Source organism: Phaenicophaeus curvirostris, chromosome 10 (assembly GCF_032191515.1).
Source record: "Phaenicophaeus curvirostris isolate KB17595 chromosome 10, BPBGC_Pcur_1.0, whole genome shotgun sequence".
NCBI classification, from domain to species: domain Eukaryota; kingdom Metazoa; phylum Chordata; class Aves; order Cuculiformes; family Cuculidae; genus Phaenicophaeus; species Phaenicophaeus curvirostris.
The window spans coordinates 19565525-19583879 of NC_091401.1; the positions used below are offsets into that span (position 1 = coordinate 19565525).

The 18355-nt window shown below is 39.4% G+C and overlaps 1 protein-coding gene across 1 annotated transcript in view; it reads left to right on the forward strand.

Annotated features, from left to right (window-relative positions):
- The window catches only part of SPATA16 (spermatogenesis associated 16), a 77699-nt gene extending 59686 nt beyond the window's left edge, over nucleotides 1–18013 (forward strand). The window contains exons 8-10 of the mRNA XM_069864571.1: nucleotides 805–969; nucleotides 5341–5421; nucleotides 17729–18013. Coding sequence (XP_069720672.1) covers nucleotides 805–969; nucleotides 5341–5421; nucleotides 17729–17851 — 369 coding nt within the window. The 3' untranslated portion in view covers nucleotides 17852–18013. The remainder of the gene's footprint in view (nucleotides 1–804; nucleotides 970–5340; nucleotides 5422–17728) is intronic.
- The last annotated feature ends 342 nt before the right edge of the window (nucleotides 18014–18355 follow it).

Consider the following 18355-nt stretch of genomic DNA (forward strand, 5'->3'; position numbering starts at 1 on the left):
CTGGAAGTGGTTTTGAAAACTGATGCCAATTCTTGGAATTTCAGGCACTTAAATGCATTCAAAACCCTGATTAGATGAATGGAAATTCCACTCTGAAGGGTTGAGCGTTCGGCTACATCTCTTTGGGAATCTAGGCCAAATTGCTTTTGAAAATCTCAGTAGGGTGCTTATTTGCATTTTTGGCATCAGGATACTTTTGAAAATATGGTGGTAAGGCTGCCATCAATCTAACACTTCAGCAGGTGCTGAGATTTTATGCAAGCACTTGGCTGAGTTTCTGTATTCACATGCTTAAAATTTACCATGTGCCTAGCTGCCTGGAGGATCAGAGACTACCTCTGCAGGTTTTAGTCCCTCAAGGTTATATATTTGAAAACTGTGGATTTGCCTAGTTTGCAAACAAACCGCAAGCTGACACACTGCACAATTTCCTCAATCTCTTCACTGAAACTTTAAAGCAATCCATAAAAGTCAGATAATATTTAACAGAGGGGATTATGGAAAAGCCATTTCCAAATGAGAAAAATTGTATTCATGTTTGTTATCTTCTGTGCTCCCTTCACATATATTATGACTATGTATTTATTTTTCTAGTACTACTAGAGAGACTGTGGAAAGTAAGTCTTTTGCCTTTCCTCTATAAAAATTGTTAGCAGCATTATCTTATAGGTGCTTGATCCCATATTGCTTACAGTATTACCTGCACAAATATGTATGATGATAAGCCTCAAGGCATAGGACTCAAAGGATGGGTGTGTTTTCTGTGAGACTCCTCTAACCTACTTGCTTTTGCTAAAAAAATAGGACAATCGCTGTCCGTGTGCACGTGGAATCGAGAAGCTGCATTACGCCAGCTTCCTCGGCTGTTTGCAGAGAGTCGAGGAACAGTCCCAAGTGATTAATCAAGCAATGGCTGAGCTAGCAACCGTTCCCTACCTGCAGGACATCAGTCAGCAGGATGCCAAACTGGTAAGTATTTATTTCTAATACTTGTTTTGGCCTTTGGAGGCAGGGAGCCAAGGAGGAAGGGCTGAGGCACAGCACTGCGCTGCAATTTGTTCTGGAATTCATTTTTTGAATGTGTGGACCTGAAGTAGTTTTAAAATCCAACTGCAGTGCCTTGTCAGAGGAGTTGCTAATCACCTGCAAGGATGACTTTTATAGAACCAGCATGACTCATCTGTAGGCATATTTTTAAAACCTTTTCTTTTCCCCCAAACGTCCCCAAATCAGTCTGGAAAAACGATTGCAATTATTCAGATCATGCTACTTCATTATAGCTAACATCAGAAGCCACCTGCAGCAAAACAGGCCGAATCTAGTTAAAGCTGTGGAGAAGGCAAAAAGGAGCTGCCTCTACCTATGGCTTGTTCCCTGTCTCTGAATAAACCCATCTACCTCCTATACTTTTGTTTCCCTTTCATAGAATGGGGCCAGTGATGCTGTTGGAAGTCTAGAGTCATTAATAGCATGATAGTATATCGGTAACCTCTTATCAGAATGCACTATATGGTTATTCTTCCATGAGGCTGTTGGGTTTTCTAGCAGGGGAGGGAGCTCACCATACATGCAAATTTCAAGCATTTCATTCTTGGGACAAAAAAAAAAGCAAACCCTCCAGAGTCCTTGCATTTAAATGCAGTTCAATTTTGATGATCCAACTTTGGTTCACTAAAAACTTTTGGTTTTCCCAAAGCTGGTCCTTTGACATTCGTGCACAGCCCTGCAAAGCTCCTAAGCTCTGTAGAATTAAAGCTTCACAGCCGCTTGCTTTAGGGAAGACAAGCAGCGGCCTGCAACTGCAGGAGGCGGTTGCCAGACTTTGAAGTCTGGGCTCAAGATAAGGGGAAACTACATTGCAAAGAAACTCTTATTAAAAGACATTCTCCTTTTGATGCAAGTCTGCTAGTATTAAACTTCAGCAGGCCCACATTTCGAGGTTGACTAAGGGGTCTTGAATTATTGGTACATATTTCAGGGATAGGTTTTTCTCCAGGGTACAATATTTTCAGTACATCACACACTAGGCACAGGCTATTAAACTGTTGCTTATATCTTGTCATGTAGAAATCATAAGCCTGACCTCCCTGGAAAGCTTTTTAGGGGAGGATCTAGGCCACCCAAGACAAAGGTTTTCAGTCTCTCAGGGGGAAGACTGGGCATAATGAGGGTCTGGGCTAGGAGATTTAAGTGACTTATTGTTAATCTTTCAAGAAAGCACATATGCTTTGCTTACCGAGCCCAAGGTAAAAATGATTTTTTAAACAATAAAGGCAGAAAATCTCTACCAGCTACCCTGTGCAGAGCATTAAAATGTATTAATTCAGCATTCATTTATTTTTTGTCTTGTCATCCTGCTGTAAAATGTATCTGTAGTCTGTGTGTGTAAATGATGCTCAGATGCTTTGTAGCTAGAATACTTTAGCAAAGTCCAGGCACAACAAGTTAAGACACAAGACTACAAGCAAGAATTTGCAGAGTGGTTCCAGCATGGACTGATTAATGGACTTTACCTTACCTAGTGGCATCAGCCCTTATGGCATGGGCTCCATTTATGCCAGTAGAGACCGTTTCCCTACCATATCACAACTACATCAAGCACACAACATTGCTGCCTGTCACTGGGTCTGCACTCTCAAACCATCCAGGGAGCAAGTGAAAGGTCCGCATTTGCTCAGCCTACCTGTCACCCTTCTCATTTCACCAGTGTCTAGGCAGGATGAAAGGTTTGCAGGACTGGGCTGTACTGGTGTGATTCAGCAGCCCTCAGTATGTGCTACAGAAACACGCCCACCACATCAATGGAGTAAGATTCACAGCACTCGTTCTGACTCTCACTCATTAGCAAGATTTCTAAAAGATATCTAACTTTTTCCATGAAGAAAACAGAGCTGGCTAAATTCTAATCTCACCTGTGCTAATAAAAATTTAAAGCAATTTCTCTGAGGTAATTCTGAATTCACATTGGTAAAACTGAGATAAGACTTTATGATCAAGCAAGACAGTTAAACTCTGCAAGTTAGAAAATGCTAAAGATGCCAAATGTTTATTATCACACACAGTAGAAGCTGTATAAGGTTTAAACTACATTGAATTTATAATAGTGCAACTTGAACTGGAACAGCAAGGATCCCAAAGGCACTTCAGTTATAAACTCATCTGTGTAAATGTCTTCCCGAATCTAAATAAATAGAGTCCTAATCTATGGCACGGAGAACCTCAACTGAGGCCTTTTAGATCAGTATTTATTCACAGATCCTGAGAAAATAAAGAGTTTTGTTAGCTTGAACAGTTGAATGTAAGTAGGGAAGAACCCTAACGAAAATGATTTATGATTTCAATGTCACCATATTTGCCCATCATAAATCAAACTGAAAACTTGTTAAAAAAGCAGAAATCTATTTCAATTTAAAATCAAATGAGATTAAGATATTTTTGAAAAATTTCTTAGAGGGGATTTTCTAAAATAAGATCAGCTTTGGGAGAATTACTGAGGTTTGCCAAATGTCTGCTCCGTAGCGTGGACATTGTGCCTGCAAGCAGAGCTGGTGGAAAAACTTTGGGTTATAAAAATTAAAACCAGAGCATATCCTGGGCATTTTTCACCAAGACTTTAATTGGAAAGGTTTCCTGGTTTAACTTCTTGCTCAAATCAATGAAGTCCCCAGCTATGTTTTGCTGTCGGAGTGGCCCCTTGGTGGTGACAGCCCGACACCCTGGTCGCTACCCTGGTGGCTGCTGTTTGACCTGTTCTTCAGAGAGAATCACAATCAGAAAAGCAATGGCAAAATCTTCCCCTGACTGGTTCATCATCTGCCTGGTTTGATGCAGGATCTGTGCTTTGCCCATTCTGCCCTTAATACCCTTAATCGCTGGGCTGTGTGTATTCTGGATTCACAGAAGGAGATTATCTGTCATAAAAGTATTGTGATGAAAAATTTCTGACAGATTCCTTACTCCTTTTGCATTAATGTCAGAGGGAGAAATTGGAGGTTTCTGCTTTTTTATGAATACAGATGCATGACTTAAAAAAAAAAAAAGTATCAAATGTTTGGACCAATAAGGCTAAACTTAATGGCTGCACAAGCACAGAGAAAGCAGGCTGGAACCTACCTACCGTAGCAAATTTATTTAGAGATTCAAAAGAACATTCCTGCATCCTTTATCCAGTGTTGGGGCATAGATAGATAATTTCAGCTTCAAAAACCTTAATGCAAAGCTAAAGCTGAAGAAATACAGATCTGTTCCTTGAACCTCAAGGCAGTGTTTTTATATCTTGCACTGATGAGACAAACCACTGGTGTTTTGTTTTATCAGCTTACATAGTCAAATTAAACTGCTGCCCACCTAGGCAGAGAAAGAAGAGACAATGTCTCTGTGAATGCTTATGCTTATACTGGCTGTTCTACAGAGACTCATAGCAAAGACACACCAAAACCTATTGTTTGGGTTCATTTTAATGGACAAAATATTTTTAATAGACCTAATAAAGAACAGCAATATCACAGGAATATTAAATACAAGTTTCTCCCAGTTCATTTCTAAACACAGACGCTAATGGCTGCTTACTGGATCCTGTCCTTGCGCCTGTACTGAGTCAAGAGCAACTGAAACATGTTAAAGTGTTTGTGAAGGGCTCAGGGTGAGGCAATGCTATGACTAACCTGGAAGAATACTAGAAGCAATACTATCACTAACCTGAATTTTAGTCTTCCCTCTAACACTAAGGACCGATTAGCAAGTATTTTCCTACAGCTTCCTTTAATAGTTTACACTAGAAATTGTCAGTCTTGTTTTTATGCTCTGTTACACTGAATGATGGGGAGAAGGCAGGGTTTGCCAAAGAAAAAGGGTAGTAAAAGCAGGGAAAATGAGCTAGATGCTTCCAGCTACAGCAAAAGCATCTCAGCTTTAGTGTTGTCCTCTTGTGAGGTTTTACATGCTGCTTTAAATTATGATACATTAGCCTTGGGAGAAAATACTAAAAAGCATTCATGTACGGCACAGAATATCTCAGACAGCTAAAGAATGAAATATGGAGCCTTTATTCTTTACAACCCAAGTCTTCCTTTACTAAGTATAAACATTTACTGCATTAAATCGTATAGGCTTAAATACAAATTTTCCAGAGGATTTTTTCCCATTGTTAAGTATTTTATATCCACAATAATACAGTGTAATGGCTGAAGCAAAGATGAGGTGGCAGTGCTCATTGTGTGAAAGATGAGTAATAAAATCATCAGCGTACAAATGATTTTTTAATTAGGTTTTAATCTGTGTATTTAGAGAAGTTATTTCTGTGTGAATTCCACACTGATAATTTTTATCTTGGTGCCACAGCTGCAGTCACTAATGGCAGATGCCATGGACACCCTTGAAGGAAGAAGTCATAAAGGACGTGTGTGGAATAAGATTCAGAAGGTAAAAAACTGCAGCAAAGGGCAGCGGAGTATATTGTTCCTTGGGGAGTAGATGTTCACCTGAGTAATATCTGTTCTAAAGGTAGAAAAGAAAGTAGGTGCCATTTGAAATTTGACTGTATGCCTTGAGTTCTGTTAGTGCTCAGGCACTAGCATACTTATTATTTATTTATTATTTGCTTTAGCCACTATGCTTGATCTTTGTCCATGTTAATAGTCTCATGTGGTTATACAACACAAAAGAAAAAAACGAACCTAACTGAATAGCTTATTTTTAGCTGATAATTATACTTCTTTTCCCTTTTTTTTTATGGGGTAGTGTGTTAATTAGGGGGGTGGAGAGGGGGAAATCATTAGGGAATAAAATTCAGCCCAACAAATTAGGTCCCTTAGTGGAGCACAAATGAGGCTTTGGTGATGTGAGAGGTAAAAGACATGCAAATACTTTTCTGGAGTCTCTGCACAGCGACCGGTCAATTTAATTCTTAAAGGATTTGTGAAATGCAGGGAGTCTTGTGTCAGCTTTCTGTACAGATGAATCTAACTCAACGTAATGAGTAATAGGTCAGGCTGGGATGTAATAGAAGTATCTTACAATTTTACAGAGACTTTCAAACCAGAGCAAATCACAGCTCTGGGCATTCAACACCATTGATATTCAGCCACTTCTGAGGAAAAGGGTAGCAATGCATCACCAGGAAGGGAAAATGTCGCTAACAGTTCAAAGCACTGGTCTTACTCCGTGTCTTATAGCTCCATCAGATCCCAGACAAATGCACACTCTCTATGGGTTTTGGCTGCAGTGGGAGGCTGGAGAACAGAGGGTTTGAGTTTCTGCACCAGTGGGACATGAGATAGTCTGTCTTTGGAATTTAGGATTTACTGATGAGTCTCAGGGAAGATACTGAAAACCCAAACCTTATCTGCACTGAGTGTAACCAGGGTAAGCAAATAAGACAGAGATGTCTGAAACAAATCACAAGGGTGGAGGTCAAGGTATTTTTGAGAGTCCATATTTTCAAGTGATTTGAATTAAAATTTCAGAAGGCATCTACTCTAAAAGAAAGTCTGTGAAGATGTATTGCCTCATTTAGCTGTCAGATCAGTGGCTCTTAATAAAGTTCTCCAAGTACAGAATATTTTCAGAAAGTAATAAAAACCTAAATACTCATAATCATAGATGCATTTGGTTTCATCTCTTTTAAACACTCATGAGGCAAAACAAAGGATAAACATTCATACAGATCTTGCATTACACCAGGATAGCCTCTAAATCTCTCACATCTGCCTACAGATTGTATGAGAATCTTTTGCAACACAAGCACTATGTATGATATGAATTATAAATATTTATACAATCACATATGTATTTCCTGTCATATATAATAAACATTGGTAAGAAAATGAATGCAAAGGATAAATGATTTATTTACAAATACTTACTCCAGCACTTATGCTTCCCATATTCAGACAATAATCTTAAATATTAAAGAGAGTACTCCTAATTTTTTCCAAAAGTCAAGTTTAAATCCACACTTAGGTGTTTGAATAACCAGCCTGATTTTCACAATTCTGAATGACCACAGTTCAGGGGCAGCTGAGAAAGAATTGTGGCTGAAAGTAAAGACCAAATACACAGGCATCTAACTATTTATTAAAGGCTCATTAAATTTGTTAGTGGTACCAGGAAGTTTCCCACATATTTCATCAGACACTGGCTAATATTTCATTGTAAATTCAGTAAAACAAAGTATTTTCTTTCAGTGTATTCACATGTATGTATGTACATCCTTTACATTTCTCTGGATACTTATGCTTTCAGTATAATCTTAGTGGAAATCAAGCTAACATTTAAAAATTGACTGGTATCCCATATTAAGCCTTATGAATGTGTGCATAGTTCAATAGCATTTTTGACAACTGAAATAACTACTTGAGTTGAGACAATCTTGTACCAAGTGGAACTCACTGTTTTATAATATAAAAATAATTTTTCATATTGTATCAGAACAAAGAAATTAAAAGTATAATCAAATAATTTTCCTTCACCTTTTTCCAAAATTTAATTTCAGCATAATCAGTATGTTATTAGAAAAAAAAACCTTTTTAATGGAGGAAACAGGAAAACACTCAGGGACTTTTAGGGGAGGGGGAGAGTTTGGGGTTTGTTTTCCTTTATTAGATTGGGGGGGAGGGTTAAATCAGCTCCAATTAAGAATGTTTTGCTGGGTTAACTAACTCGAATGCATTACTGAGAAGGAGGATTAATAATAATAAAATTGTTGTGGTATGGATTACCACACATCTCTTGTGCTAGAACTACTTGGAAAAGTTCAGTATTCCTCCATTCGCTGATTGGGTGAGGCTGATTGTAGGTGCCTATGAGGAACCTTCACATAGATCTAGTTACAAGGCAGTTATTTGTATTTTTCCTATTGAATTAATTTACATACATTGGAAAACAAAAATGAACATAAAGGAGTTTATACAATCAGCTATAAATGCAGAACTCTGTAAAGCTGACAGTTTTGCTACCACCAATGAAGTCTGACTTTTGCAATAGAAACAGCTGTTGCACCTAATGAAAGCACTCAAAATTTTTCTCTAATGCAGCAGAATTATAGCAGTGCCTATTTTCCAAATGGTTAAAGGGTCTGTCAGAATTGCCATTACAAACCACTGTTTTCAGTGTTTTATATTCTACCATCACCCATAAAAATTCATTCAGGCTGAAATCTGACACAGAAGGGCACAAAGCCTGACACTCAAACACTTTTCTTTTTGTCATGGTGGAGGGCTTATCAAGTTAGTTCAAAATTAATCTGGGCAATTTTGAATTTACAGGCCTGACAAAGCAGTAATATATGTGTAGCTTCAAGTGTTTGGGGTGCTGTGCTGCTCATCCAGTTCACTGACAAATTTATGTATGTTTTTAAGCAAACTAATTTATCAAATGGGCTAATTATTTTCAGAAGGTTTAAATACAAAGAAATGAAAAATGACCTCATAATTAGCTGGAGAAAAGAGAACATCACCGTACAGAAGATGCATTTCTCAGTATCACCAGGCTACCAGCCGCAACGAGAGGTGACCCAGGACTAGGCTACCTTTGGAGATTAAGCAACATTCTCCTACAGAGTCTTTACCCACATACTAGATATCCCTGAAGATTGTCCCAGAGGCAGGAAAAATTAGCTGGGTCAGACTCCAAAAATCCCTTTTCTCCATGACTTTACCGACACTTTTCAGTTCCCCAGGTAATACGTGAGCTTTGTACTACCAATCTGGGGAAACAGACACCTGAGTCTAAGACCTCTTAAGCGATTGACAGAAGGATTCAGTCCCAATCTACTTCAGGAACAAATGCATTCCTAAAAGAATTTTTACCGCCTTCCTTCTTTTTATAGATGGCAAAAAATCTCAAACTTGCTGGTGGCCAGACTGCTAGACTTAAAGAGGACTCAAGGCACCATAGGGCTTAGAAATTCTCTTCTTAATTCAAACTACATTTGAACTTATTGTTTTAGAGACTGACTTAGCCCAGCCAGTAGAGCAATGACCCCCAATGCACAAGGATCAGCAGTTATAATCAGCAAACTTCCAAGAGAGCATGAGGGGAATTAGCCTGATAATTCAACTCAGTCCAGCCACTGGGTCTTAAGCTAGGTGGGGCACAAATATAAAGCCAGGTCTGGCAATTATTGACTAGCTTCTTTGCTGACAGTTATATATGACATAAGTGAAATCTGACATGAACACGAATACTGAGACCAGCAATAAAGTTTGGCTTTGAGTAACTCAAAAAACCAGCTCCCTACCTGGCTACTGCAGAACTCTATAGCAGCTGCAGACAGTCAGAGGTGTTTAGAGTATCTCAGATACGTAAAACAGCAGGAAGGTTTCTCTCCTCTACAGAGCTTTTTTTTTTCCTCAAGTCTTGGGGAGGAAAAAAGAAATAGAGAGATTATTTTTCAGTCTCTTAAGAATAAGTTCATTTTAAAAAGCCTCACAGGATTGTTACAGTGAGAGGCATTTGCTTAAATAAATAGATGCTTTAGTGCCTATCAACCAGAAACTTTTGACATCCAAAGAGAGGAGAGGCATGTAAGTGCAAGTGCCAGTATGGCTGTGCTTCACCTCTGAAGATAATGATGTAGTTCTCTTTCTCTCCACCATTTAGCCCTTAGGCTTTCATAGCACTTTCATAGAATCCTCTTAACATCATTTGAACAGCCAAAGGAGAGACAGGAGTTGGCAAATAAACACTTCCCCACACTTCCACATGTGAGACACTTCATAAAACCTTCACAACTGATTTTACCTCAAGGGCAACACATACTTTGCAATTTAGATAAGTTATTATGCCCATCATTTGCTGAGCTCAGTGGAATGCCTGTTTCATAAATCTGAAAGCAGAGCAAACATGGATGAGTGAATAAAAGAACAGATGTAACTTACGTAAGGATAAGTTATAACAAAAGCTGTACTAATGTATGTGAATATGAAATGAAGTAAAATTAACCTAACATATTATATAATCTTTTAGCCAGGCACCCAGATTTTCAGTAGTTGACCTCTGCTTGCTACATCTCTGCATTTAGCAACAGCAGGAGAACAATATCTGATGAACTATGCTCTTTCACTGACATTATCTCTTAATTGAAAATCAAGCCATGGAAAAGGGCCATAGACTTGCTAGGCTTTCGGTCAGCCAGAGGAGCAAGGGGGGGGTGGATTTATAGTACATTGATGGAAAGCAGATGTGTTGCTGAATAGTATTGTGCTGGCTACTACAACAGTTATTTGATGTATGTGACTTTGTAACATCTTGTAAAGTCATCCAAGCCCATGCCACAGCCACCAGGAGCTGCACTTGTCCTCAGAGCATGCAGACTTCAAAAGCTGTTGTGTTTTGGTGCACTCTCAAGTCAGCTTGGCTGTTCCCGAATTCATGGAGCGAAACTGGGTCCTGGTCTGTTTGCACCTCAGGGCTGTAATGCAGTCAGGTGTTTTTCAAATGCATGGATCCACTGTGAAAAGGGAGAGGGAAAGCCAGGGATGGAAAAGGATAGGAAAAGCACGTTTTCTGGAACAGGAGCATAAGTCTAATGTGTAACATCTAATGCATAATGAATTTCGAGAAGTGCAAATGCAAAAGGAAAACTTTAGGGATGCTGATTCAGGTAGCCTCAGAGTGAAGGAAATGAAGAGCAGAGCAACCAGGTAGTAGTGTAAAATTTTTTATTACAGCTGACCAAAGATTGGCTTCACATTAAGATTAGAGAAAACATATTATGACATTCAGGAAAGGATTAACTCAGAAGCAGCAACAGCCTTGAGAGGGACAAGAAGAATCTGTGACAGAGGTTTCTAACCTGGCAATGAGAGAATTGTTCAGACCAGGCAGAGGAAGCTAAGAGACTGCATGAGCAGAAAATGAGATCTGCCCCATGGAATCTGAGGCAGTACAAAAGAAATGTAGGCAACTAGAGAGTACAGTTAACAAATTCAGACCCACTGTAGGGACAATAAAAGTGTGACAACATTTGCAGAGCTGTTTGTGTAAGAAAGAGGTGACAATAGGATTTCAGGACTTATCAATACTCTTGGTTCCCAAAATCAATTCCTATCTTTGTGAGTCTCTGCTTTTTGTGTCTTGCACACAAAAGAATAAAAGGTACCCCAGGAAAATGTCTACGTGGCCCTCAGCTACACTGGAAGAAGCAATTGCATCCTGCCCATTTCTCTACCCTCCAGGCACCAGTATCTAATATAAAGCTGAGCTACCAAGAAGTCACACACTAAAGAGCTATATCTCCTGATCACAGCTAAACCAGCAATGCAGTATAGAAAGAGGCTGTGACTACTGAGAAACAGTGAGCTTTCAGGCATGCAAAGTTTTATTCAAGTCTGAAGCAGATGCAGGAAGGTTAAAGCTTGCTGTTCCACATCAGAAGGAAAGTTTTTGTACATAAAAGCATGGAGGTTTTCCAGCTAATTTGCTTGGTCTAATAACAGATATCATCTCTATCCATAATTCTTAGGTCCTCACACAAAACACTATTAATGCTATTGGGAAAGTGTGTTTTGTCATGAGAAAGGCTTTGGTCTATTCCACCAAGCTATACGGTGAAGTAACTCACTGGAATAATTTTAAATAGCAGCAAATCTAGCAACTGAACAGTAAATGTCCTAAACATTGGAATAATGTAGCTGGTTTCAGCTGCCTGGCTGTTAAATCACAGGCAATTCTGGGCATTAACAACCCCCACGTAAGGCTTTAGATAAACATTTCCACAGCTCTTGCTAATCATGCTGTCAGTTATAAATGAGCAGTCTGCTTACCTGCTGCCCTCTGCCAGAGAAGGTCTCCAGCCCTATAAACACTTGCTAACAGGTATTGTTACTGCTGTGAAAAATAGCATGAGTCAACAAGACTGCTCATAGTAAACACTGTGCTGGACAGTGATCTCAGGAAGGCTTATAAAGTACAAAAGGACTGTCTGAATTATAAGGTAGTTAATAAGTATAATTCATTACCAGCATCAATATTCATTTTATTTGGTTCCTCATCAACAAACACTTCTCTCAGTCTGCTTTTAGCATTGGAGCTTTGTTAGTGTACTATGAACCAGCTGGCAAGCACTGATTTTCAGTGTTTCACTGAACATATTCCTTTACGATGGAAATGTGCAATGGAGCTGTCTATCAGACTTCTTTCTTTAAAGAAAGGCAGTGTGTACAAATGAGGCAGGTGAAAATACAGAAATGGAGCATGAGGGACAACATATTTGGCATCAGCATCTGAAGCTATGAATGTGCCCAAGACAAGAGTCGGGCAGTCGGTTGGGTTACGTGGCCAAACAAATGTAGGGAAATTATTTTGGCCTGCCTGTGGTGGCTTAGATCATGTGCCAGTGTGTCCCACTCCCATCCAAAAGCAACCATAGCAGCTCAAATGCTCTTCAGTTAACACACAAACAGCGAAATCATGATCTTTTTTTCCCAGATCCTGAGCAACGTTTGTTCTACTTAACCTTAATGGAATGAACAGATTGGAATTTCAATTTTATGAAAATATCAGTAGCTTTTCTCAAGCACACGCTCAGCTTTTCCTCCTCACTCTATATAGCCATCCCTTCTTGTAGGCCCTTCAAGTACTGCTCCTTTGGTTATATTGACTCCAAAGAGCGCTTTAGCAAGTAGCTCTGGGAGACAAAGAAAAATGTTGAGAGGTACTTAATGTTTAAAGGTAGCTAATTTACCTTACGAATAGCTCCCAAGTAATAAAAATAGATTCTGTATGCCAGAAGATCATTTTTGCCATTACATGTTATTTATAGTTCCTGCATGTATTTTCAAAAATACCTGTTTCTTATTTAAAAGTGACTCCCCCAATTTGTATTGAGATTTAGGAAGTCTGGATGTTTTTAGGCATTATGCAGAATGTATACACATGCATCTGTGTGAGGCATACTTTTACAATTTTACAGTTTATTGAGTCTACTTGCTGCTTACCCATTTTTTTCTAAAGCAAGTTATTTTCCTACAGGAGTTTGTCCTTTTGGGATTCTAGCTCTTTCTCATTTCATTCTAAACTCTTTAGCAGGTACTATGACTGATATTTTTATTTGTATTCAAATTCATGCCAATTTCTTAAAAGGCACGTGTGCTTTCAAGTTAGCCTGTGACTAGAATAGCTCCCCCATTTTTGGATAAGCCCAAGCTTCCTTTGGACTGTCAGTAAGCCATCAAACATGGACATCTGTTCCTTGGAACAACCTCCTTGCAGCAAAGGTTGACAAGTTTCATGACATCTGTGGCCCATCAGGACTTGGACAAAACCACACCGAATGATGGATAGTATTGCAGCGTTCTCTCGTCATAGCTGGTGCATATCACGTAATTAGGAACCATATGTGGCATGTCTTATCCCAGTGAGTGCATACGAAGGTCAAAGAACGTACTTGCATTATGGTATTTCAGGGCAAAACTAAATGCGTGCAGGTTTGTTCTGATGTAACTGATAGGGCATTACTAGAAATGCAGTAAGTTTTTCAGAAAAGGAGATATGAACTCCCCTTAAAGCCCTGCTTTGGAGAGGAGGATGGTCTAGATGACCTCCAGAGGTCTCTTACACTGAAATCTTTCGATGATTGTAATTCAGCTGCAGCCAGCAAGTGCTGCTTACATATCCCTCCACGCCGCTAGCAAATCAATCAGGATGGCATCCAGAGAGCAGGGCTGAACGCGCACAGCAGCAAGTCTCTCCCCTTTATCCATCACTAGATAACAAGTACAAAAGGGCAGGATTAGAAATATTTTTATATGCTCCAAACAAGGCCTGCACTGTTCCTTTTTTGTGTGTGTACCTATATAACATGTTGGGGTTTTTTTTCAAAAACTCCTGTAGGTTTGAATCAAATTCTAAGCCAAAGTGAAATCTTGCTTCACCTGATTAGACCCTCTGCAGTTCATCCCTCCACCTAATCCTGTTGCATTGCTTATTAGCCAAAGAGATCTGTTTTCATTGCAGACAAACTCCACTATATAAATGTACTAAACCATAAGTATTTACAGACTCTGGCATGACTTCAAGAAGGATGTAAAACTATTTCAGTTAAGAATGAGCTAATCACCTCAGTATTCGCATGGACCACAGATCATTTTCTTCTCCCAGTAAACTGAGAACTGGAATTCAGAACAGACTGACTGACTTATAGTCCATGTAGGTACTTCTGGTGCACTAATTACGCTTTTCACCTTGTCACTCACTGTCAGAATAAAAGTGCATTGATGTATGGCACTGAGAAAAAGCAAGCACAACTTCACCCATTCACCTGATTTTCCCTGAGAATAAAAGAACAAAAACACTTTTGAGACAGCCTGTTGGAGCTGCAAGCTCTGTGCTGGTGTCTTAGCAGCACAGCAAAGGCTTTGCCATCAAGGAGAGCAGCTTCTTGGTCTGAGGGCACACATGAAGGTTTTGTCCTCCACATTCATTACTCTGGCTTAAAAAAATAGTGTCATTTCCTTCAGGTAAGCCAAACAAATTTGCTTTTATTGTCCCACTTCTTGTTTTCATTCAGCCACCAGCCTAGAGGTTTCTCTATCCTAACTTAAATCCCCTGTGTTAGGCATGTAGACCCAGCATTACTCATCTCTTTGATTCCTCGGGTACCTCTGTGGACTGAAAGCAGGGAGGTGAGACAGAGAAGCTATGTTTACACTCTTGCAGAAGCCCTATTATTTTCTGTGTTAATTGTTCTGCCCCTCCCCAAATCAACAAATTCCACCATTGATGTATTCCACAACATATTATCAACGAAAGAATTTGAGGCACAAAGGACAGTTTGGGGGCAATGTAAAATAAATGCAATACTAAGGTAAAGAGCACAAAATAAACTCTATCGTATCTGGTTCATTTCCAGATTTCTTTTCCTAGACCTCTATGCTTCTCTACTTAGCTTGGTCCCACAGTACCTAGAGGTACCCCATGATGTTCCATGGACTAAGCATGTAATTTGTCTCAAAGGTACCTTTTGTTTATATATCTTCCCTCTTTTCATTTGATCTTCATTCTATCTATTCCCATTTTTCCATTCCCTCCAGGTGATCACAGGGCCCAGACTAAAGAGAGAGAGACTGTTATTGCTCTCCTTGGGAATAAGTCATGACTCTTTTCCAAAGTCTGCTTTGCTGCCAGTGTGGCTCTAACAAAACTCACGTATGGACTGGTTATGAACTATGCCCTTGTACCTACTCCAGTGCACATGGATTCTTATTTAAACAGCTGAAGGGGGAGGGGAGAGGGAAAGAGGTGGAGGGAAAGTAAAGCTATTGATTTAAAACATTTTCCTTTCCCAATGAGAGCCCCGAAGGTAGCTCACCACAGCCAGGCAGCAGAAGAGTGCGCACAGGGAGGTTTTAAATCAAGGCAAAAAGGCATAACATAATGCTTCCAATTTACTTTCTTAAAATGAAATGTGCAAGCTAAAAAGCCATGAATAAGCACTACTGAACACTGCAGCCACCAAAAGATTTTTAAGCCGTTCTCCCCCCTCTTCCTTTATCTTGTCAAGAGATTGTATTTTCATTGTGTTCATATGGTAATTTAAATCATGCTAAGGCTCAGAGCATACAGCGTAATTGTAAGTCAGCAAGGGTTTGAATGCCATCACTGCTGTGCAAATAACATCATCAGCTCATCAGCTGTGTCAGTAACATTGCAATTATGTAAGCAACTATTATTTCCACCCCTGATAAGCCATATTAGAACTTATTTTGGGGGCTGGAGCTGAGAGGTATTTCTATAAATATGAAAAGCACACAACAACAGCCGCACCGCGGTTCGAGGTAGGAACACCATTCCACCAGGGCTTTCTGGTGGTGTCACCAGTAGTACAAGCATCATTGGATGATTCTAAAAGAATCATAGAATCACTAGTTTGGAAAAGACCCTTGAGATTATCAAGTCCAACCGTACTTGTCCACTACTAGATCATATCCCTAAGCAAAGGCATGATGTAAGAACTATTGCTTTTCTGGAGCCCCCCACTTTGCCCTCAGCCCACACCATACCCTCCCCTCCTTTCCACAATCCTTCTCCCTTCCTCTTGCCACCCTTTGTGTTCAAAATAGGAAAGATTACTTTGAACCACAGAAAAAGGTTACGCAGCCATTTTAATACAGTCTGTTGCAGAGGACTCTTAGAGGTTTGGTTGATGTTTTTAAGACAGCTAAGCCGCTGGACTAGAGCTTGGCACTAAGTGATTAGTCTTTCCCACACTTACCATGTGCTTTTGGCCAGATCAATGATTTTCTAAGCTTTTATTTCAGCTTCTTAAAAATTAGACTAGCATAATGATGCCTTTTGCTAATCCTCCACATGTTTATATGGTGAGCATGTCACAGCAGAGCCAGCCCTCGAGGCTGTCTTTAGAGAGCCCCAAACTCCTCATGTTCCTGTTGCAATGCATCTCTTGGCAACAGAGGAGCAAAAGCCCACAGGCAAGTGCCCATCAAGGCTCACAACGTGGTAGAAAACTCTTTTCCATGGCATCACGCACAGTACTACGGAAAGCTGATAAGCTGAAAAGGTCACCCCTGCAAGCTTTGTTGGGAGGAGGCAAAGCTCCTCTCCCAAACACATTCCTTGTGCCTCTGGCACCCCAGGAAGACAAAAGTAATTGTCCATAAACTTCCCTGCTTGCCTCATTTGCTCTCTTATATGTGCACACCTCTCACCAAGACAAACCACGGCCAGAGCGGATGGCAGGGCCTCAAGTTCAGGGTTGAGGAGCACTTTAGTAACAGCTCAATATATGAATAAATACAATAGGAAGCCATGCTCAGATTAATTCACAGTCAGCTGTTCTGTTTTGTGCCTAAAGAAGCAATGCTCCACCGAATGCTTGTCAGGATGATAGATTAGGACTTTAAAATAAAAAATCAGCTTAAAATGCAATTGGAAGATTGATTCTTTAGATCTTTACATTATATAGGGTCTAGGCCTTGAGTATAACTTGGTGCGAAGGGAGAGGATTCTCATCTTCACCCTACAGAAATGCTGCATGTTGCAAAAGCTGACAAGGAGTATGAATAAAGGTAAGGTATGGGGAGAGAGAGCCATAAAATTACAAATGCTTGGTATTTACAGAATACCTGTACACACTACTATTAATTTTTGCTTGTTTTGAAATCACTGTTGCAAAGAAGATACATCTATGTGAATGTGTCCTTTATTAGAATAATTGCATTTTTATTTTGGGGAGAAAAAGAAGCCATTTATTCTTCTACTGTATTCTCTCGTGCATTATATTAATGGAAAAACATATTTATTCGGAACTTCATTTTGACTTAATAGAAAAATGGTTCTTGCCACAACAATATGGAATACTCATTTTTCTCCATGTGTTGATTTTTGGCATATAAATGCCAGAAGCCTCTGTTCTCTTTCCTTATCAAGAAAACCTTGCCTGAGTTTAATTTCCTCATCATCCTTTCCTTTTAAAGTGGCTGTTTTTCAATGCCATTTAAAGACAGAGTAGTGATAAATTCCTGGTTTCAATGTACAGATTTCAATGAAAGAGTATATTCCATGGCAGTAAAGTAATTGAATCCAAATGGAAAGGGACAAAAAAAAATTATGAGATCAGGTGCCACTATTCCAGCCAATTGTATGAAAGGTGCTTTCATGTATTTTTCTTTCTAATGACAATCAGTTCTGAAATAAACTCATTGAAAAGTTTTTAAAGTTTTTAGAGGAAAAAGGAAATGCTCCTGACACCACTTCTTTATAATTGCAGATTGGACTAATCGAAGACTACATATACCAAGTAGAAGACAATTACTTAAAGAATAAAAGGCATAGAAAAGCCAAGATGGAAAAGAAGAGAATGAAGAAGATTCAAAGTACACAGCAATTTTAGAGACTAAGAAATAGAGAACCATCCCTTATTAGCCATAAAGACAAGACCACACAGTGAACAAGAAAATTAACACTGTAGATATTTGATAGATAGGTCAACAAAAGCCGCCTTTCTACTTAATGAGCCTTCCCCTTACTATGGTGCATCTTTACTGAGACACTCCTGCACTTCATTAGTCTTAACTTGTTGGAATAAATGTCTGTGAAAGGCTTATCTTAAATTGCCTCATTTATTTAAATAGTAACATCCAGGCAAAAAGGGGCTTGTATTTTCTAATCTGAGAATATTCTGCAACCAAACTCTATAAAATTGTGATGGCTTGATTATCACCCAAGAAGCACTGAAAACAGGGATCCCTCCATCCTCAGCTAAGAATTCAGCCTCACATTGCCTTCTTTCCAGAATAAGGCCTTACACTACACGTATTGGCACAATCTATAGGTGGAAAGTGGCAACCCTGCGCCTTATAGCTGTGGCAACTACAAATGCAAGAAACACCAGACG